The sequence below is a fragment of the Pseudopodoces humilis genome, chromosome 2, assembly GCF_049639895.1.
Source record: "Pseudopodoces humilis isolate 2021_Gansu_Grassland_sample_001 chromosome 2, ASM4963989v1, whole genome shotgun sequence".
Lineage (NCBI taxonomy): Eukaryota > Metazoa > Chordata > Aves > Passeriformes > Paridae > Pseudopodoces > Pseudopodoces humilis.
Genome location: NC_142201.1, coordinates 38,557,914 through 38,581,604, shown reverse-complemented (window position 1 = coordinate 38,581,604; position 23,691 = coordinate 38,557,914). Strand labels below are relative to the sequence as shown.

The 23,691-nt window shown below is 39.3% G+C and overlaps 1 protein-coding gene across 2 annotated transcripts in view; it reads left to right on the top strand.

The window, feature by feature from the left end:
* CLYBL (citramalyl-CoA lyase) overlaps positions 1-23,476 on the top strand; it is a 163,505-nt gene extending 140,029 nt beyond the window's left edge. The window contains exons 5-9 of one of the 2 annotated variants that reach the window (XM_014263033.2): positions 787-880; positions 2,234-2,401; positions 7,472-7,596; positions 22,820-22,919; positions 23,055-23,476. In XM_014263033.2, coding sequence (XP_014118508.2) covers positions 787-880; positions 2,234-2,401; positions 7,472-7,596; positions 22,820-22,915 — 483 coding nt within the window. In that variant the 3' untranslated portion in view covers positions 22,916-22,919; positions 23,055-23,476. Of the gene's footprint in view, positions 1-786; positions 881-2,233; positions 2,402-7,471; positions 7,597-9,825; positions 9,882-22,819; positions 22,920-23,054 lie in introns of those variants that run through there. The other variant, XM_088051573.1, reaches the window with a different exon arrangement.
* The last annotated feature ends 215 nt before the right edge of the window (positions 23,477-23,691 follow it).

The window sequence follows — 23,691 nt, the reverse complement described above, 5'->3', positions numbered from 1 at the left end:
AGAGTTCCCTTTTAAAGCACACTCTGTTAAAGAATAATTCTGTGTCCCACCAGCTGCCATAGAAGAACACCCATTAGTAGAGCTGGTAATTACATGCTCTCTCCATGTACCTTAGCCTTAAAAGATACTAATATTATCCAAACATCAATATAAAATAGCAATACCACTCTCATCATGAAAAAAGCTGCAGCTGCAAAATTTTTACTTTTATTTTAATGCTTTTCTGCCGTACTTGTTGCATTTTTAACTTCCTTAGCTTATTTTTAGTTACACATATAGCCAGAGACTTTAAATTTGCAATCCTTCTATCCTGTAAGGAACTTAAAATAATTGTAAACCATTCATAATCATAGTGTTTATTTTATAAAAGAGATTCTGATCTTTATTTCTGTTTCTCATGCAGATATATTGCATGTCAAACTAATAAAATTTAATACTTTTTGTTTGTTTTTATGCAATACTTGCTGAATGTTTTGTTTCATATTGCTACATAAATATCTGAAGTAGTGATCACACCCGGGGCCAGAAGGTGTAAACCAGAAGGTGAGGAACCTGTTACTGAAGTCCTATATTTGCTATCTGGGTGCTTAGGGAAAGCAAAATACTTTTTCTCTTTTGCTGAGTCATTTTAAAGCACTGTCCATTGTCAAGTATCTACAGTGGCTTTGCTTTATAGGAACAATATTCTCAGGAGGATTTTGGTAATGCTGATTTGCTGTAATATCCTCTGTAGTCTCTCTGCATTGTGCATTTCTGTAGACATTAATACTCTGCTCTCATTTGAAGGCTGTCTGTGAAGAAGCACTGAGAACAGGATCCCGGGCTGGCTTTCATTTGGATGCAGTTGTCTTTGGAGGAGAGGATTTCCGTGCCAGCATAGGTTGCTACTTCTCTCTTTACTATAAATGTTTATGTATGGCATTTGCATTGGAGAAACCTGTGAAAATTCTGACAGCAATAATTAAAGTAACGACACTTGAGTCTGCATTTTATGTTTTCATTTTTCTCCTTAATTTCTTTTCAGTGCAGAATGTACCACTGGCAATTGAAAACATGGTCCTTGTGTTACAGGGCACTGGAAATTTCTTGTGCCTCTTGCCAGTCAGTACCAAAAGCTAATTATAAAAAAACAAAACCCATCCTATTGAGTCACTGAAATAATTTTAAATTTTATCCATAAACAACATTCACATGCCTTTTAGAACTACAGTTGAAGGTCCTAAAATTCCGGTGTCTGCTTCAGGACTTCCTTACATACAACTGTCACTCAGGCTTTTGACATCAAGCACAAATACTCTTCTGATACATTTTGCTTTCATAAATGTATTTTAAAGATGTCACATGTCAATACAGCCACATATTCACATGAAAGCATTATTAGTCTTCCTAAAAAATAAAAAGTGCTTCACCATTTATTTTATAAGAGGGCATTTAGCTTCTGATTTAAAGATAAAAGATAAAAGCACAGAGCTGTGAATTTCTACATTAAAAATAAGTATGTTCATGTAAAAATCATCATTGCTTTACTACTATATTCCTTACAGACTGAAAATCTGTATCTAAATAGTTACCTTATACTATTATTGTTATTTTTTTTCCCACTAGCCTTCACATGAGTACGTTGCTTAGCTGGTAGCCTGTGAGCACATGAAGTCTCGTGAATACTTTTGCATCTTCTCAGAAGTCATCTACCATCAATTTTTCATTCAAATACTAAAGCTTAAATATTCAGCTTAGGACATCAGTTGTGACAAGAATCAGAACCAAGGAAAGTGCAATTCTATTCTCAGTGTGAATTTTTTAACCATTTAGTTGGACGCAGTATATCAATTTGTGTAAAGCTTCTCTTGCTGTAATGCTTCTCACTGTAAATGCTGTAAATAGTAAAATCAAATAATTACTTTCATTTTAGCCAAGTCAGCAGTCCTTACCAGACAAAGCTTCCACTGACTTCAGGCTTTCAACTTCTGATTTAAGCTAAATCAAAATCTGAATTTATAAGCTAGTGTTTAAAATGAAATTATTTTGTATTTTTGCTAAAGCAGCCTTCTTTTTTTTCCTCAGAAGAGTACAATTTTGTCTCTATAGTATAGCCTTACACCCCTCTTCTATTTTCTAAATCAGTTAAATAGAATCTCAAAGTTTCCATTTTTTTTAACATAAGAAATATTTAAAACAGAAAGGTTCAAAAAACACTCTTGTCAGCTTTTCTTTGTTCTCGTTATTTTCTTAGGTGCAACAAGCAGTAAGGAAACTCACGATATTCTATATGCCAGGCAAAAAATAATAGTCACAGCAAAGGCATTTGGCCTTCAAGCAATAGACCTTGTTTACATTGATTTCCATGATGAAGATGGGCTCCGCAGGCAATCCAGGGAAGGTGCCTCAATGGGATTTACCGGTACGACTTTCTGCCAATGTCTCAAAAGAACGCAGATCTTATTCATTTTACATATGTTAACTGCCACTTAGACAAATAACTTGATTTTTGTTACAGGTCATTTATTGAAAAACTCGTTGATATCAAGCTCTTCTATGTTTATTACTATCTTAAAAATTGCGCCTGGAAATTTTGCCTGAAAAGTGACAGGCTGCTTTTTAAAACTGCATGCCATGAAGCGTGTGACTGGTTTTGAAGAGAAGTTGGGGTAGAGGATGTGCAGTGATTCCTCCCTTCACAGAGCACAGGAAAGGCAATACTGTACTCTGCAATGGCTCCTCCACAACTGGAGCCTTTCTCTTTGTTTGAATAACAGCAGCAGTTATAAAATACTTTTCAGGTGAAAAAGTTACGAATTAAATCTCGTATGCTAACTTCTAGGGGAAAGTTATTTTCTTATTGTTTTCTTTGGTTTGTTTTTTATCTCCTGGCTTTCCCCCCAGTAGGTGCTGGTGACACCTACGGGTATTGGCAGACAGCAAGAGCAGCAGGCTCCTTGTCCCAGAGTCCTGTAATGCAGGCTGTTACCCTGTGATTGGTGTACCAGGTCACTCGGACATTGCCTCACTGGGACACTGCAGCCGCCAAAGATTTGGGGGTTGCAATAGACATCAGCCATTTGACACACACATTAGAGAATTCTAACGTACATTACATTAGTTTTCTCTGACCACCATCCAGGATACACATAGGAGAATAGTACATCCCTTAGATTTCTGTTACCAAAAGCATGAGTCCTGGCAATGCCGCCTAGCAAACTCTGGTTTTACAATTAGCTGTATATGATGTCTTAAAGCACCAAACAAAACAAAAAAAAGTGCTATTTTAAGCATATTTGACATGCCAGTGAAAGAGTAGCAATTATTTTTGGCACAAACTCTGCTTTACTGTCTGTTGAACTTTGGCATTTGCAAACCCAAGTCTTGTTTTGGAGGTGAAATGGTTAGCTCCTCACAGCTACATTATCCACGGCCGTGTGGACTTCCACCCTTCACTCGGCTGCCTTTGAAGCTGGGAAAATAATAGAGCTGCTGAATGGTAGCACCTGCTGACGGCTACCTAGCCTCAACCAATATTTCCTAGCTTAAGGAAAGGCCTCATTTTTGAAAAAATGTAAACATCTGAACCTCCTGTTGACAGAAGATGGAGTTGCAGGTGCCTAGAAGCTTTGAGAGCACTCTTTCTGAATGCTTAATGTGCATTTAAATGTTTAACTGAGGCTGCCAATTTAGGAAATTTAGAAATTCTCAGCAAAACCAATGCTGATGGTGATTTGGACTCCACTGATTTACGGTGGAATTGTCTGACCATAGAACAGGGTCCAGACAGAAGACAAATAAAAAGGTCACATAGCAATTTAGGGTGTAAAATTATGTTCTGTCTTGGCTGTACATGTGTCATACTTCCCTTTCTGTACAAGGAGTAAAGGTCTGTGGAAAGTACAGATTTTATTAAGGTGCACTCACAGCACCTGTCCTTTGCCTCCTGCCTTTCTGCAGCTATCATCAACACATTTCCAAAATTCAGCAAACAACTTGACAATCAGTCCAACTCTAATGGGGCAATACTGACTCTAATGATTTGGGGGGGGAAGGGAGGGAGGGGGGAGAATTAAAAATCTGTTTAAGCTAAAAAACCCCAGCATTTTTCCTTTTTTTCTGCAGAAAGAAAAAAGTATTTTAGGAGAATATAAAATATTTCACTTGTTCTTTGGGGTTTTTTTCCTCTCAGTTTATCTAACATTTTTATAATCTTTCCTGCCTGTTTTGATTGAAATAAAATCTAATTTCAAAACTGATAGCAAAATCATGTTTTTCCAAACCTATAGGAGTGTTTTTTCCAAATCTATATAAGTGAAACATTTTAACATTTCCAATTTCATATTCATCACAGAAAATTACAAATGGGCCTTAGCTAAATCCACATATTCGCATAAAGCATTTGTATAAAGCAGAAGTATGCACGTTGTATTTGCCACTGACAGACCTCTGATAATGTGAAAGTACTGAAATGTCACCCTAGTAACAAGTTCAAAATGTGCAATTCTTGTAACTTTTATATATAAGATCCCTCCCTGGTAGTATTTTTAGGAAGAATCGAAATAATTGAAATCAACAGAACTAAAATGAGCTGAATCTTGCAAATTGCTCTCATAGCTGGAGAACACTCGTTTGCATGAACAGGGCTGAACTCACCTCCCTCCAAAGTGATGCAAATCCAAAATATTCAGCAAAGTTATATGTCTTTAGATGTTCCCATATTAGGCCAGTAAAATTTCCCTTAATGTAATCAAATAGTTTCCCTCAAGATTAAAGCAAAATAATATAATAAAGAATTTACCAGGTATTTAAATATTATTGCAAACTTCACTGCTTATTGCAGCCACATTTTCTTTTCCAATTATCTTAAAATCAGCCTGGTTTTCTTTCCATGAGTGTATAAACATAAAATCAGATGCTTTCAAATGCAAACCAGCCAAATTAATAGTCCTTTCATATGTATATTTATAAAAATATATGTTTATATATCCATAGACATTCATCAAGATGTTTTACACTACCGGTACCTGTGGACTTCAAATCAGTGTGCTGCCTATATAAATGGGCATAGGTTTTAGGAATGTTTATGTAAAAAATTAGGTAAACCTTGCCATGAGCTTTAACAGCTGACTTAGTCATTATAAAAAGTCCTGTGCTACATGCTGAGAAAGCAGACATAAATACGAAATAGTCTAGGTGTCCTCTCTTTTCCAGTCTTTTGTAGAAGACTAAAATGACACCATCATACAGTTACCTGAAAGACCTGACAAGTATTGATTTAAAACACAATATATCAAATGGTACTGTGAAAAGGATTTCGTGGTCATAAATTTTAATGTCTTCCAATTTTGCACTCTCTCAGTAACTTGTCAATAACAACAATTCTGTTTAAAATATTTACTTCGTTCCTGCATGGCATTATCTCTGTTATACAGTTTTTTGGATAGGTAGTCTGTGACAAAAATCAGCTGAGTGCTATAATTCAAAAGTTATATTATATTCTACCTAAAGTGTTCAGCAGTGTTTTAATGATTAAAAGCATAATTTACTACTATAGGTATCTTTATCAAAAGTAAGTATTTTTACAGCAATGTTTTACACTTTAAAAAAAAATATATATGTATTTTTATTTTTTTTATAATTAGAGATTGATTTCAAATATAATTTAAAATATACTCAACATTTTTTTCAGAAAGTTAAGCTCCTTAGGATTTTTCAATAAATTGCTGTACACACTTCAGTTTTGGAATTAATGGTTTAGCTATGGAGAATTTGTTGTATTACAAATAAAGAACATCATCAGATTATTATTATTATTATTATTATTATTATTATTATTACTACTACTACAATATTTTATTAAGATGACTAAAAAAACCCTCTGAGTAGACCTAAGATAAAACACATTAGTTTAAAAAAATTCCTTGTGTAAATTCTTTCAAAAGTTATAGTTCTTAATGGGGTTCAAGTTTTACCTGTATTTAAGGTATTTTAAAAATAGTTGTGATATTGAAGTGTCAAACTGAATATTTGCATGCCTGTAAAATCATGCACTAAATGTTGCTTACCAAGAAATAAAATTGAGCTACTTATAGCTTTTTAGCAAAGGAACGTAGCAACACTAAAGGACTATTTCTTTGCTCATTTAATTACGTAGTTTCTTTGTACTTCAGGTTATCACTCAGACCCACTGCAGCCTGATGAAAGTAATCCCAGGGATTTTTGCAGTGGTTATTTCATTGAAAATAGGTGTATTCCTGCTCTCACGCGTGAGGCTTCTCAGATCCAGTGATGGGCTGATTCCTAAAGTACAGCTGGCTTAATGTCAGTAAGAACACGGGAACAGACCCCGTTGTGCAGGAAACCTTAAATCCTGACACTTCCAACTTTTCCTGGCGAAGTGCAAAAATCCCGCTGGCACAAGAGGCTGCGGCGGTGGCGGCAGGAGGGCTGTGGGACCCTCGGTCTGCAGGGCACTGCTCACTTGCTGGCAGGTTTGCAGGATCAGGCTCATCCTTCTGACTAGTTTTGTTATCTGGCACCGAGGAGAGTCATTTATTCCGAAGGAAGCTGGGAATTACTGTAGCCTCTCTTATTAATACGCCTTAAAAGTAAACCACAGAAATCACACCGGTCTGTGGAATTCCCATAGAAATGAATTAATAACATCAAATGCTACACTTTTTAAAGTGTCAAACAAATTAGACATATATTTGTTTTAAGGGAGATAAATACAATCGCAGATTAAAACGGATTATGTGGCTGTCTATTCACGTTTGAAAATCTCTAGTGAAAAAGACAACACCTATTTTTATTTTCTTAACTTACATTTATACAAGAAAGGATTAAAAAAACTGCTTTATAAAACCTCAGGGCACTGCTGGTGGTTGTTTGCTATCCCAGTGACTAAATAAATATTGCAGCCTACCTGCAACTATCAATCATTGCAGCAACAGTTTAAACCACATCGAGGATTATATGATGCTAAACCCATACTGAGAATTTAGGGAATGATCCTTAGGGTACTGGTAACTTTTCAGCCCTACAGATCTCTTGCCATCTTCTTCAGATCTCATTTTCTGAACACACTTTAATACAACTTATTTAAGAGTGGCTGAGGCTGTTATTTATATAGTCAAATTCAGAGATGCGTTATACTTAATTGTTATTGACTGTCCGAGACAAACAATTGCACCTGAAACGACTGAGAGAAGATGTGTGGATCAAAATGGGGAGGGAGGAGAAAGAATCGTGGGTTCTTTCAAACTATATTGAATGCAAACATAGCACCAGGTATTCTTCATCTTAAAATAATCTGTGAAAAAGCTATCTGCCTGCTTTCCAGTTTTAAAAAGAAAAGAAATTAAGTAAAATAATTAGTTAGAGAGCAAGAAAGTCTGCAAGGCATATGAGAGCCTCAAGTGGTTGGAACATTTTGCTTGAACATCTGTTTGTCGATGCATGATTCTGGTGTTATTAATCTTCTTTGTAGGTAAGCAGGTGATTCACCCCAACCAAATTGCTGTTGTCCAGGAACAGTTCTCTCCGAGCCCTGAAAAAATAAAGTGGGCACAAGAACTGATTTCTGCTTTTGAAGAACATCAGCGATTAGGCAAGGTAAATATTTTGTTAATATGCCATAGTAGAACCAAATTCAAATAATATTTAAGATTTAGAAAGGTCAGTGATGGCTCTTTGTTTTTATCTTATGAAGTGTGCTGTAACTAAGAGTATTGCTTGTGAAATCTGTCTCTGGATAGTGTGTGTTCTAAATTTATCACTTCCTAATATATTTAGAAATAGAATGGCTGTATTTTCCTTCCTCCCCATTTTAAATTTAATTCTTTGATTACACAGCCTTTTAAGTACCTGCAAGTATCTACAGCATTGGAGAATTAAAACTGCTTCTCGATTCTGCTGCAGAATCACAGTGTTACTGTCAGAGGAAAATATTTGCAATCAAAAGTCAGGTAGCCTGGCAGAGGAGTCAGACTGCTTGCACATTTATGGAAAGAAATAAATGGATTAGGAAGCCTTCAATTTCTAAAATAATCTGTATCCTGGTAGACCTGTTTCACTTTTGGGGGTTTGATCCCTCAAACATGCCCAGTAGTAACTGAATGTACTTTTGAGTGAAACTGCAGATTGTGGTCCTTAATCATTAAAAATGAGAATGTTTTATGTGCATTTGTACCAATTGCTGGACCTGAATTTTGGATAGAGGAGAAAGCAAATTAACACTAGAATATGATTGTTCCTAATTTAGTGCATCATTGAGTCTCACGTTTCCTGCTCTGTGGGTTTCTGCTATGTAAATATTGCGGTGGTGATGCACAATCTGTCTCCACTTTGTGCCAGTAATACTTAAATTAGGGGTCGCCTGAAGGAAGATTTTATGCTAGTTGCAGCATTGTCAGTTAATTATCTTAAAGGTTATTTGCTATAATCCAGTTTGCCTCTTTTTGAAAGGAAAAAAAAAAAAAGTTGCAGCCAAACATGTTTATCTTAGTCTCAGCCAAGCCTGGGCTAGTTAAAAAGGAAAGTCCCAATGTCAGAATGGGGAGTGCAGATGAGTGGGAATGGTTCACATGTGCTTGTGTGGCATTCAAGTAGGAGACAAATCCCTCCGGTCGAGAAGTTCAGCTGTAAGACTGTGGATAGGGTCTCACTTTCACTGGTGCCATATAAATGTTTTCTGCACATTTTTTTTCCGCTTTCTAGTGGGTTAGAAAAAATCAGGGTATCTGCCTTCCCTCTTCCCCTGCATTTCTGATACCATGGATGTTGTGCATTAAAAATGCTGCAAAGGTCAAAACAGAAATTATGCTTTCTTCTTGGAGTTAAAGTGTGACAATGTGTTTGCTATTGCTCTGCCCTTCTTGCTAGGCTATTGCATCCCCTTTGTGGTATCTGGGTGTTTCCAGTAAAGCCATGACTACACTATTTGGGTGCTGTCCAGAGCAGTGATTTCAGGATTTCAGGAATTAGGATGCTGTATGCCTGGATCTCTTTGTTCTCTCCCCCTCAATTTTGAAATATAGCTCTCTTCAAGCAAACAATATAGAAATAGAAAATACATGACTGGTTTTGCCCATTAGTCCGATTTACAAGGCTTGGCTCCCTTACAAGAGGCATCGTTACAAACATACTGCTGGTGCAAATGTGTAGGCAGGTAATGCAGCAAGAAAAAAGTCAAATTACTTACTCAGCCAAATATTTTTTTATGATGTGTTTAATACTATTCATTCAGCTGAGTTTAGTGTCAGAAACTCATCTAAGGAACACCCCTGTCATATGAACAGTTGACTAGGAGACTGGACCAAATTTAACCCTAGTCCCAGAATCACACAATCATTAATCCAAACATGTTTAATATTGAATAATTTAATGTTAGGCAAGCGTTAGTCTTTAGATTTGTTTTGAAGCTGCTATTTTACTGGCATAATGCTGAGGTTTTTTATTTGTATCAGCCATTCAGGAGGGGTTTATTTGGGTTTGGGTTTTTTTTTTCTCTTCATAAATGCTTTTAAAACATAAGCTTCTGTAATCAGCTGCAAGAGCAAATTTGCTGAGGATTTGTGGTGCAGGCTATTTTTTTTAACCAACCAGGTTGTGGGCTTCATATATTTTTGCATGTAGCCATCTATCAATAAAAAAGGACTGGTGGGTTAATATGCAAACTTCTGGATCTCATAGCACTGTCGTATTGCTGGATTTTATAACAAAATTGGAAAAATAGTTTCCCATGTAATGCTGGAAACTCATTAACTGAGCTTCTAATTTGCTATTATGACTGTGTCAGTGAGAAGAGCTTGGACAGTCTGATTACTTAATTTTTTTCCAAAGCAAACATATCTCACTGAGGGATCCTCTTGCTCCACATCCTAACGACACGCTAAAATGTGAGTAATAACTCTTCCCCTACCACCTCCTGGCAAATGCTCCACACAGCAGTTTCAGTAATCCTCGTGTCCTAATGAAACACCTCTTCTGTTTTCCTTTCCCTTTTATTATATTAAAGTGTTCATGTCAGTAAGACTAAAAATATAGCTGTGGTTAATATGGTTGAGACTTGCATGGTTTTACCGTGTTATTAATCAAAGTTGAAAGCCTGGAAAAAATAAATGTGAGAGATTTGTGCAGCTGTTTGTGTGGTAGATAAGTTACGGGTCTGCAGTCTCTGGGATCATAGTTTGCTATTAATTTGGTTTAAAGTTTGATGCGTTCAGTTAACAATATTTTGTATTAAAATACAGTAATAAGCTTTTATAATCTATTCCGATTTGAGACCTACAATTACCATAATAATCTTCTTTTGAAAGAAGGCTGAACCAGGCTACTTCATCCTGGATGCTGAAATGCTTTGACACAGTAGCCCCCAAATGTGAGTACTGAGGTCAGGAAAAATTAGGATCTCAGATGAGCAATGTGGAATTAGAAGTACTGTGGCAGTGTCCAAACCGAAGGAAATTAGAGAGCTAACCAACTAGCCAGAAGTATTTGGGCTAGGGAGATGGTCCTGTTTGAGGGCTTGCTTTGGTTTGGTTTCTAGGTTGTTTTGTTTGTGGGGCTGTTTTTTGCAATTCTAATCCAGCTTAAAAAATAGCATGTCTAGGAAATAAATGGTAATGTTGTATTTTGGACAAGTAGAAACAAATGTTGAAAAAAATACATTTTGTATTTTTTTTCAACTATTTATTAAGCGTTCTCTTTTGTCTAAAACTTTGAGATCTAAAACTAAAAAGTGCTTAAAAAGAAAAGTGTTATTTCCAGGTTATTTCAATATTTTTCCAGTAGAACTGCATTACTAAGGGATATGATTTTCAAAATTAAAATATTAATCTTCAAGAAAGCAGTTACAGCTGGTCTGAAAGCCTAAATATAAAATAGATGTCAGTGTGCTCAAAAATAAAAAAGAAGAAGGGTGATAAACATCATTCTAGTATTCTAAAGAATGGTTTCTTTTAGAAATTTCTAAAGCATTTGTACTACATTAAACAGAGAAGTGATCCTATAAATACAGATTAACTGAATCTAAGGGGGTAGACTTAGTGGGAGAAGTTATTAGCCTATTTTAAGAAAAAGATCTGATTTCTAACAATGAGGACATAGTAGTTTTTACTATTTAGGTAACTCCTGAGTTTACATTACCAGTACACTGGATACAGATCTGTATCTCTTCTACAAGTAGTGTTTATATATGACAAAAATATAAGACATCAAAAATGTTTTTTTTTAAGCCATTCAGTGTGTAAATACATCAAGCACAATATCATTATTGAAATTGAATCTTCCCAAGTTGCCTTACTTTTAAATAAAATTCAAATATAAGGAAAAGTAGAAAAATAAAGTAAAAGGTTGATTATGCATTTATCGCACATACTAATTTACAAATGCTTTCAAAGCACCCACATATTAAATTAGGGAATATCTAAATGCTGCTGCCAAGGTCACTTGTCAGGTAAGGATTATTTAGAGTTAAGGTAAGTATATCACAAGCCCAAGTTGTAATATAGGTTGAATATTTAAATCCCACAGAGCAAATCAAAAGAGATATTTGTACATGCCACATACAAATGCACAGAGTGCTTCTAAGAAGACCTTTAGCATAAGTTTCTTGCATTATATTCTGTACCATTGTATATCGTGTTTCCAACAGCTGAGGAATAATATATATGAACTCCAGTGATTTGGCAAACTACACAGTTTCATTTATGGACCTTTCCAGGATTATGAAAAATCTTAGGAATGCATTTATTTACACAGCATCAACCCAACAAAGGAATGGAAATTTCCAGCAGTGGCTCTCTTATAATGCTCTTTGTTTAGGAAAAGCTACCCCAAGCCACTGTATCTTAGAGACAATGCACCCTCGTGCTTCGGCCAGCTCCAGCTCCCACCACCTTACAGGGAGGTCTCTCCCCTCTTTCCTCCCTCTCCTGGTTGCGCTGCAGACCCCAGGAGGGCTCCCCAGCCAAGTGGGATCCACCCTATCTCAATCCAGCCTGTGTCTGCTAGAGAAGTGGGACCATGTCCAAGGGGTGCCTCTTGGAAGGGAATCACAGGAACATCCCTCTGGCGTGGAGCTGTATCAAACCCCATCAACCCACAGGGATTATATTACACTTTAGAGGGCATTATATCTCAGGTTTTTATGTAGAGCTGGGAGTCAGGGAGCAGCCCAGGACCACACTCCCTGTGCCCAGGACTGCTGAGTTTTGAGGTGCCATCAACCAAGCTGGATCCTATCCCACGGCGACAGTGGCAGCAGAGGGTACCTCTGTGTGTGTTGGGTTGCAGGGCTGTCAGCCCTCCCTCCGAGAGCACAGGGCATGTGCTGTCCTTTATGTTAATTAGGCAATGTGTATTCCTTCCACTGCAGAGTGAGGGATTCAGGAATTTGTGATAAATTGCCACCTTTAAGGAGCACCAGCCTTAAGAAGTCTAGGCTCAGGTGCATCTCCATGCAAAGATGAAGAATGCTGGTGGGATTTAAGCATGGGCCACAGTTATGTTGTTTATCTTTTTAAAAAGTAGACAAATTAAATTTTAATGTCAAAACTGAGATTGAGAGAGCTCATATTAGTACTCAGAATTTCTCAATACATTTTTAGTATTTGAAAAATGCTCTATAAATGTGTTTTGTGACATTGTTGAAGGCTTTTCTCTTAGAAAGATCCATCTGGGGCAAATTTTGAACCTCTACAACAGAGCAGAAGGGGCTGTGTTAGCTAATTGCTTGTGCTTTACTGGTTCCTACACTGGTGCAATCAGTCCTGAGGGAGTTATGCCAGGTGGGGAGAGAAGGAGACAGATTTTACTACACGGGGCTGCAAAAGCTTCTAAGCAGGGCAGAAACTCATACAGAAATATTTTCTTGCCAGCTTCCACCCTTTCCACTCCCCAGCAGGCATTCAGTGGCTCTTAATCTGTTCTCCTCCACTCATTAAAGACCTGTGTCCAAAACGCAGAGGGATGGCACATTGGTATTTCCCGTGGGGAGAAGTTTCACCATGAGCCAGGAGCAGGATGGGTCTGTGCCCCTCCATAGCTTTTCCACCCAGATGTAGCCCCTGGAGGAGGCAGCTGCTCCTGTCCTGGAGGATGCAGACCCTGCAGAGGATGGCACCTCTCTGGGCTCCTCCTCAGCAAGACACGACTCCTCCATCCTTGTCGGCTCAAGGAGGCAAATGCAGGGCAAGTTGCTTTTGGAAGGGTCATGCTGTGTCGGCACATTCCCAGTGCAGGCGATGCTTTGCTATGAGCATGGAGTGGGAAGACACCCAGCACTGCAGACACCTGCCCACCATCGTGCCAAAACCTGCTCTGCACCAAGCAACCCACCAAGGTGACTGACTACCCACCTCCAAAATCCGTTTAAAAAGCATTAACAAGTGCTCATGAGCCTCATTTCAATTTCCAAACCAGAATCTAACTAGAGAGGTAATGTTCTGACCAGATGGCTCTTTTTAAGCCTTACTGAGGGAATTCAGAAGCCTGTACAGCCAAAATATTGTTTCAGTTAATTTAAGTAGCAGCAGTCTTGCTGCCTTTTCACTCCTCTTGGTGCTAGCCAGCTTTTTCAGAGACCTGGAGTGGCTCTCTGCAAAAGCTCTGTCGATTGAAATAGAGAATCACAATAGAGAATGGCTGTTCAATCCTATTCAGAAAATGAATCTGAAATTAGAAAAAACACAGAATACAAAAATATGGGCAATTCCATGCTTGTTGGCAAAACAAACCTCACTATTATTTTTCTCAACCCTGTTTTATTTTACTGCTACCTTTCCCTTTGGTATCAAATGCCGTCTGTGTGCCCTGTAGTAATTTACTTTCAGATGGAATTTTCTAATTTATATTTAACAAATTGCTTCCATGTCTATAAACCTCAAGTTAATTCAAAATTACTAAATTAAGGGCATCTGAGGATCCTAAATTCTTACCATCAGTTACTTTTCACTTTTCCATATAATAACCAAGATGCTCACTAGGGAGAAAAAATGCATGGTTGGATAGGCTGTTTGTCCAGGAAGCTGCTTTTGTGCTATAAAATAAAGATTTGCTTGGCAGCAGCAAGTGTGCTCTCTAGGATTCTTCCGTTCTCAATACAGTATAAGACAGAGAATGAAAACCAGTGGAGAATATTCCTGATTTCTAGAATTTTCCTCCGCTTCTTTAATTTTATTCCTTCTTGCTCTGGATGAGCACAGGAAGTCAGCAACCACAATGAGAAGGTAACTAAAGAAAATGCAAAGACAGAAATAAAAAAAACCTTATACCTGCCTTTCATTCAGGGATCTTAAATAGATTGTTTGCTCAGGCAGAGGGAGAGACTTTGGTGACCTGAGGAGTTTCTGGAGCTGGACCAAGCAGCATCCCCAGGCCCACCCCACCTGAAAGGGCTATCCCTGGTGGTTCAGGCAGCTTGGGGGACTGTAAGATGGAAAAACAGCTTGTCTGGCTCACACAGCAGGGCAAAATCCTTATATATGGGCTGGAAACAGTGATGCCAGGTAGAGAAGAAATGAAGGACCTTGTAGGTCCTCGTTCTTCATCTTTCCTGCCCCACTGTGGACTTGAAGGATCACAAAGTCCTTTCTACCTGTTGAGCTTTAGAAAGGGTTTCTTCTGTCAGAGTTCTTGCACTGCTGCTCAGGAGTTATTTGAGGCAAAAATCAATCTCTATTTCATGTGGTTGTTGCTCTTTCTTTCTTGACCTTTTGTGTCCTTCCATCTGCTCCTAGAGGCAGAAGCCTGTCTCAAACAAACAGGCCTGCTTCTGGCTTTACAAACTGATTTATCCTCTGAACTCACTGACTACTTCTACTCCAGTGGAAGATTACACTGGCAAAAAGAAACAAAAGGTAGTGATTTCTAATGTTTTCTACATATAATAAAAAAGGCTACAGAAACTTTATGGTGATGATACTTTGCAGAATTCCCCCCCATGCACATTTCAATAGATCAGTGATCCACTGAGCATCTCCTCTTGCCAAGAAGATATCTTTGACAAACCTTTTCAGGGATGGTTTCCTTTCCCCAAAGATTTTGTGTACATGTCTCTTTCCACCCATGCTACAGAAAAGGGGTGAATGTGAAAGGGTCCAGAGGAGAAGCTATGGAAATATGTAGCCCAAAAAGCTTTGCCCATACAGCTCACTGCCTCTGAAGTCTTCAAAACTTCATGGGCATGCAGTCATATGTGACTGCACTGGTTATTTGGGCATATCTCACCTACTTCAAAGACAATTAAAGGAAGCCAGAGTTATGTGTGAGCCTGCTCTGGAGGCAGGACAGGCCTGAGCAGAGAAGAGAGAGAGGCATTATCCTGTCGCAGTCTGGATCATGCTCTCAGTTGACCCAGATTTCACTGAACACCTCCTAGCAGCTCACTAACCTTTGGAAGTTCATTATGAGAGGGTAGAATCATGACCCAGCTCTTTATGACAGCTCTTTGGCTACAACTTGCAGAAGAAAAAAATTAATTAAACCTGCATTCAGCACCATCACAGCTGTTAGCTCTTGACTTCCCCAAAAATATGGTCTCAACCTTCTGTTTCAAGAGAAATCATTGCTTTGTACGCAGGATAATCACTCCTCCCCCAGGCACAGACCCAACACCATTTGCTGTAACCAGGTTCCTCTTCTCCTTTGTTCATTACCTGTAAGCAAATCCAAGCGTTCCTTTTAAGCCCCAAAGCAAAGACTTCCAAATTTCCTCTGCAGGGAGTCACTTGAACAATGTGTGTTTTCATTAATCCCAGGGGAATTATCTTCCTGAATGCCATGCTTTTGGGGGGGAGACTTTGCTATCCACCTGCTCCCTTCCCTCCTCAGAAGACCAAATCTGCCCTGCTTGCAGAACACAAAACTCTCATTTCCTTATAACAGCTAATATTGTACAGGATTAGAGGTAATGTTCCCAGACCCAAGTGGGTTTCAGTGCATTTATTCCTTGCATTTTTGGTGTCTCCAAAAAGTCATAACTAGACCTCTGGGTTTCAGAAGTGGGCGAGACACTGAATTACCATGGAAAGAGCTGGTGTTTCTCAGATCAAAGATTTCTTGCATCTGTGGACTTGAGGCCACTTGTCTATGTGGGTTAGGAGGTACACAGGGTTTGCCCTGGCCAGCTGGCATCACCCCTTCTGCTCATTTCCATTTAGCCTGGCATCTGCCCGCAACTGCCGACACAGGTCACCAGGGTTGGAAGGAGACTTACATAATTGCTTATTTACACAATGGCTGTATTCACACACAGCCTCTGGCCCGTGCTACCAGAGCAGTGTGGGAGCTCTGTTTGACTCACGACATCTCCTAATGATGAAAGGGGTGGAGGAGAGAAGGGTGGCTGGCTTGTTGGTCCTCTTATATCCATTTTGCCATGCACATCCCTTCCAAAGAGGGCATGCAGGACAAGGAGATAACCAGACTGCCACACACTCTGCAGGGATTTGGTCAGCAAAGGAAAGTATTGCAGAACTGTTGAGAAAAGTAATTGGGAAAAAACCCAATCTTTTTCAGTGGGGCACTGTTTCTAACTGTGTGACAGCAAAGTACTGTCCGCGGACCTCCCATCATTTGTGACACTGTCACACCATCAGTAGTCCCCTTAGTAGTGGAAGAGGAGGTTTCAGCAATTCCATAAGCATTAGATAAACCCCTATTTTAGACCCATACTTAATTCAAAATTCAGCAGCAAGTGATTTCTTGTCCATATTGCAGTTTTCTGGAACATTATCTTGTCTTGTTTTTCCTTTTTTTCACTGGCCTAACTACACACCTACTCACCAGGATCCCCTAGCACCTTGAAGCCTGCCATCTAAGTAGCTTTACTAGATTCCCAGAGTAAGCTGCTTTTGAAAAAGTCAACTGTCTCTACACAGTGGCCTAGGACAGCCCATGCATGGACACTCGCAACAAATTAACCTGGCACTGTTAGCTATATTCTTTCATCTGATGCAAGACAATTGGGCTTTTCTTTCTGCTGTAGACAAGCCACGATCTTAATGCAACCTGTATAAATACCTTTGAGAAAATCCTGGCAACTGTCACATGGGTCTTAAAGTTGTTGGCTACATGTATGATGAGATCAAGGCATAAAATCAAAGGTTTGTTAGCAAAGGCTGGACAATGATTGAGTGAACCGCAGCAGTGGTTCCAAAAACAGAGCACAGAGTTCCCAAAACCTACGCTCATGCTTGGAGTCCCATCCACAGAATCCGACAGACAGGGAGCCAGTAGACTTTTTTGGAATTTACAGGACTTATTTAGTACTTCAAAATTTACATGCTTTCTGTGTCTAGGAAAAGCAATCTTCATATTCAGTACCAATGCAGGTGATTAGTAGGTTGCAGTGGTCTAAGAACTGAGAGCCTGCAGTAACCCTCTTAGAGAGCTCATTGCAGTTATCGGGATGGATGTGGTTACAGGCACAGGTAACCACAGATGGAGCAAATGCTGAGGAAAAAGCCACAAGCAGTCCCAGGTGCAGGAGTACATCTAATTCTTCTGTATTGCCAACCAAAGGGGACTAGCTCATCTGATCACTGTCCCACATGTCCCAGAACAATTATTGTTTGACTTTAATTAACTCAAGTACTTTAATACACAACTCAGAGATAATTGTGTCACATTATTATGAGGAGCCTTAAATGTTCTGTATCATGACAGTTTTATGCTGCTTATTTCTCTCCTTAATCAAGTGGTACATAAAGAAATAAAATATCATGAGAGTAAAACCTTGTGTAACATTGTGTATCATATAAAAAGTTTTCAATACACATGAAGTATAAAACTTTCCCTGATCTTATGGAAAAACATACGAGTACCTCACTTGCCATCCTGTCCATCCCCTGTGCGAAGTCAACACAATTCTATATATAACATGATTCCATTATACCCATGATAAACACTATAGCCTTATCATTTCTTCCCCTCTCCTGGTTCCACCAGAAAATATTGATCCCAAGACAACACTGAAGTCATGGACCCTGAATCCTGTCCATTTAACTTCTAGAAAGGTAAAATGCTTCTTGCCATTGAAAAACAGTATTACTCTGGATATAAAATGGTCTTACAGATTTACCAAGCTCTTAACTACTCCCAAAAGTTTCACAAAGTAAATGTTCCCAAATACAGGAGAGACACACAGGAAAAGAGGAGGTCTTTATGTTCTAGGAAACACTGCATTAATGTGTTTGTCTTTTGCCATGGCAAATCACAGACCAAGGCTGAGATTTTTTCTGTGACTTGATACATGTAATTTCTTATAGGTAAAGGAAATCTTTAAGGATGACATATAGATACAACAAGAGCCATGTTCAATATCCATGGCACCATGTGTCCAGGGTTGTATTCTAAGTTATCAAAGAAGAGCCCTCAATTACATGTTGAACTTTGCTAGGTCTGAGCTGTGCTGGAGTGGCTGCATTTATCTAAAAGGAAGTTCATATCATACAAGCATAAAATCTGCCATACTGGTGTGTTACAAAGTTTGGTTCTGCATCCCTTCAGTGTCTCCACAACTACCTGGAAATTTGTTGCATTTGTTATTCTTACTGCACAACTGATTTTCCCTCCTTTATCACAAGCCTATATCTTTATGTCCTGACCTGTGAAAATGACTGTCAGCTATGCCTTGTGGCTTCTCTTGCCTGTAGGCTGGATCCTTGCATCACTTGGAACTAACCATTCTCAATTCCCATTTTTCCAAGACTAACGTTTGCCATTATCTTCTGAGGAAAAACAAAACAAAACAAAAAAAACCCCAAAAAACCCCCCCAAAAAAAACCAAAGAAAAAACTTCCCCAAAAAAGCATAAACCCTAACAAGCTATCTATAATTTTAATTCACTTGCAGCTGTTTTCTATATTTGCCAAATCTTCGTTTTCCATCCTCACAGCACTTTAGGATATACTGAAATTTGAAGTAGAGCTGTTAAGACCTTATTCCGCCTGGCCTGCATCTTGCATAAATTGCTGTTAGTTTTTAAAAATGTTGCTACTGTCCTAACAAAGCATTAAATGTCATTGTGAATAATACTTTGTGCCAGAAGGAAACCCTTGAGTCTTTCTTGGCAGTCAGTTGGGAAGGACTTTTAGATAGTTTGCATGATGACCCAAACAGGGAATGCTGCCCATTCACTTTCTTCCTTGATTCCTCCTTGGTACTCTGCCCTAACAGAGCTGTAGAGCAATCAGGCTGAGGGAGCACAGACTTTTTGTATCTACAAACCCTTCTGCTATGTTGTGCTGCCTTCACAGCTGTACAGCATGGACCAGACAAAGTGCCCTTCCAGCTCCCATACACTGCAGACTGGTGAGTGCCAAAGTCACCCTATTTCTCACAGGGCTTTGCCTTCAGCACATTCTCTGTGTGGCTGCATGAAGGATGGCACTGAATTGGCACAGCAGAATCTGTGCTGCATCACTTTAAACAGGGGCAGAGTCTTTGGCCCACAAATCTGCCCATTTCTCAGTAGGGCTGCACTTCCAGACTGCTGTCTGGTGAATGCCACAGTTGTCCTCCATTCCCCCGCTTCTCATCCCAGATGAGTTATTTGCATCCAGGTATTGTCACCCGGAGGCTGTGCCCATCATGTGAGGGTCTCTCCTTCCCATTTCTCCATCAGCCTTTTACCTGGAAGGCCTGTCTCTTCCTAAGGCAGGTCTGACACATTTGATTAGCCTGATGGCAAAGTCCCTTTACAGGTTTCTGAAAAGGCTCTCTCTGTTTATCTGGTTGCACGGCGAGCAAGATCCACAGCCACTGAATATGACGGATGCAAATCCCAGCCTTGCATTACCCACCTGCCGTTGTTCCCGTTCATGTTGCAAGCCTCCTTAAGAGCAAGCCCTTGGTCCCATAGTTGAACTGAAATCTAAGTACAGGCTGGAAGTGTGAGATTGTTGAGAAAATTAGCCAAAAAGAAAATTTAGATCTATGACTAAATTAATCTTGAGATTAATGCTATCAAAGCAAATGGTGTTTATAGAAAGTCTTGTGTTCTTTATATTCATGTGAGAGAAAATCAAAAGAATGCTAGAGGCAAATTTCATCTAGCAGAATTGGAAAAGAGAGCATGGGGACAAAGCTGTAATTACTGGTATTTCCTATCTGTTGAAACCTGTGGGTGGAAAGAGAGTCAGTGAATAGGGTATATTCAATGGCATTAAAATTGGTTTCTTTTTCTGGACTTTAGCTCAACACTGCAAATTAGCAGGGGGAAAATAAGCCTCAGAGTGAACAGGCAGAGAAGCCAACTTCATGTTACCCTTTGCTGTTAGGGAAAAAAAAAAAAAGCATTTTTTTTCCTTGAAGAATTCAAATTCCTAGCAACACAAAGTACAGCTGCACACTGACAAGCAGGGAATGGCATTTCTCACGTGGTTCAGTGTTTGTGTGTCCACATACACACCGTTATCCTTTTTTCTTTTTAAACATATTACTTCAATGAAGAGAAGACAATCATGCTGTTTAATTAACTCCTGCTTTATTAAAAAGACATACTGACCCAGATTCATCATGATACAGCTTAGGTACCTGCAGGGGTATCTGACTTTAGATCATTCTGTATCCAGTCAGTGGAAGGGTTGAGACCCTCCCAGCCATGGTTTGAACCACCAGAGATCAGAACTGACATTGTTAGGCACCCGTCTCTTTCTGCACACCATTGTAGGTGCTTAGGATAACTGTACTCCTAAATCAGCCTTTCACAGAACTACGAAGGATGATTTGAGACGTCAACGTATTTCTACTTATGACTGCCATCCCACATGCAAATTTTTTCTGTAAGCAATAGCTGTTACTGAATTAGCTTTACTCTTTATTTTGCTACTGAATTAGCTGTTACTGAGTGGGCATTACTGAATGCCTACAGGAAAAAGAAAAGGACAAGTAAACCATGTTTTTCTTACAGTTAAAAAAAAAAAATGTACCTTGCAGTTTGAGATAACTGCACAGACCTGAACTATTCCAAATAAGTCCTATGTCATATAATGTTTACTTAGTTCCCAATTTTTTTCACAACAGTTAATAAATTGAATAGTTTGGGACTGCATTTTCTTTAAAGTTTTAAAAGCATAACTGAAAATTACAGAGATGTAGCTATAATTAGAAGTGGTATATTATTAATAGTAGTAATAATAATGTTGATGCTGGTGTTTGGGTAAAGTAGGGTTGACTGCTCAAGAAACAAAAAAATTCAATTTGAAATGCCAACCCTTGAGTATCTGTCATTCCCATTCTCCAAACCTACCTGAAATATTGCAAATTATAGTAGGAAAATCTACTTTGGATACAATAATAGTTTTTACTATTATGTTTTTAATGGCTTTAATACAGCCTGCTCTTACATGCAAGAATATTGATTTGTGTTAGATTACTGTTTAAGGTGGATTTTTGTTTTAACTATTCCAGAGCATGATTTAGTATTTAATTAATACTGCTTCAGTTTAGCTGGATATGCCACTGGAGCGACATATTTCCTAAATACTTTTGTAAATGGGTTATATTTTCACTTTCCTTGCTGAAGTCCTCTGTTTAGTAATTATCAAGCCTCAAATGAAAACCAGAAAAAGGTTTGTTCTCCTCTGCATTTCTCTCACTGCTCATGCCCAGACACATGTGCTGCTGTGGACCGTACCTTGCTCTTGGTTAGTCTTGCTCACTGTCAAACCCAAGGCCAGCCTGTGATCCCATATTGACCACAGCAGGACATTAAAAGGGTGTGCAGTGCTTCACACAGCCACCCTATGCAGTGCTGGGACCAGGCCTGCTCTGGATTCTTCTCCATTGCATCTTTGTACCTGGATTTTGGGGTTTGTTGTTTGGGGGTTTTTTAATGTGTCAAACTACTGTTAGAATTGCAAATACAATTTTTTTTTTTTTTTTTTTTTGTCTACTGAACTTCAGCATGTCTTAGTGCAGTGTTTTATCTTCCAAATCCTACTCAGAGACACGTGTGAATTAAAGCATCTAAAGGAACAAGTCAGGTTCAGCACTATTCAAAACATATATCTTCTGTTTAAAATTTAATTATGACTCATAGTTAATTGTTTTAAACTTGTCACCATGGTACCAACAAAAAATCCTTAGGAATACAAAGTGATTTTTGAAACCTGTCCTGACTTTCGGATCGCCACCGCTGAGGCACATATCATAGTTCTGCATCCATTTGGGGAAATTCCCTAAATGTGGTGCTCAGGTGGGCTTTGCCTTGGTTCCAGAGGAGATTTGGGCAATATTATTGCACCATCCACGTGGTTATTTCAGCTCTTATCCCAGTCCCTGGCTCTCAGCGCAGGCCCGGCCTATCTTTAGTACTGGAGACCTGATGGAGAGGTGCAGCAAAAGCACAACCTGATCAACCATTCTTGTTTACTGACAAAGGTAACTTCTGGCTTTGCCCTCTGTCTGCAGGCAGTTTCCCACTGGCCCTTTGGCACAGCCCTGGATGGATGCTGGATGGTGATGCTGGAGGTGGGGAACAGAGCTTTCCCCCAGGTGTGGTGTCTGCCAGCCCCTGTCCCCAGCTGGGACACACAGCCTCCCTGCTCTTGGCCCTCAGTATTTGCCAGCTAGTGTGGCAGAAGCAGGCCGGCTGCACCCTGGGCCTCTCTTTTCTCTCTCTTTTTGCCTTTGTTTTCGGAGAGCTTGTTGCCCTTCACATTTCTTTAAATGCACTTCCCCCGTCCCCATTGGTTTGTCTCCTAAAACTTCTTCAGGATTCCTGTTGGAGACGATGTTTTTTGGCAAACAGATGTGTTTGTAAAGAACAACACACACCGACTACAATTTCTAAAGGTGTCTCAGGAAGTTCATATTCTCTCTTTTCCAGGGAGCGTTTACTTTCCGTGGGAGCATGATCGACATGCCATTACTGAAGCAGGCACAGAACATTGTTACACTTGCCACAGCCATCAAGAAAAAATGAGCTGGTAAATGAAGCTCTCGCCATGGGGCCCCAAGTAGCTGTTTTAAAAGATGCCTGTAATACTTGGGGGTGGGGGGAGGGCGGGAGGTGCAAAATTAAAGACGTCGGCCTTAAACAGAAATTCATTTCCTTTTTGCAGATCTGTCATAGTCTGCTTGCCGGAATTGCTAATTACTAAAGCTACTCCCAACTCAAACCGCTGCTCAGTCCAGCATGGCCCATGCTCTACTCAGAGCCTGCAATGAAGTTACATCACCAAATCTTGTGACATCACAGTGATTGCTACAAATGCGGGATTCACTGAGGGAGACAGGCAAAACATAGGCAAAACATAAGCCCTGAGCTCCTTCAGAAGAGCAGATGGAAACTAATACAATTATTTCTATTTCTTTCTGTGCTTCTTCCCACTCCGGTGCAGAACTCCGGGCAGAAAGGAGAAATTATTGTGCACCAGTTGAAATAACTGCAATGAAAATCTTTACCCTGTGTGAGCTTTGCTTTCCCCCCCAACACAGCCCTTCTGTAGAAGTGCAACAGCCATTAAAAATCATGCTCCAACAATACAGGACTCTTGACTTTCTTCTCTTTTTTTTTAAGCAGTCGCTATTCAGAGAGTTTCCTCCTGGAAGCGTCCAGCCCGGGAAGGGTTGGACGGCAATAAACTTGTAGTTTTTGGAGACACAATACAGCAGAACTTGTGCATATGGTCTCGAGTCAGATTTACATCACATTAGGGATACGGCTACAGATCATGTGGGCTGTGTGGTTAACGGGCT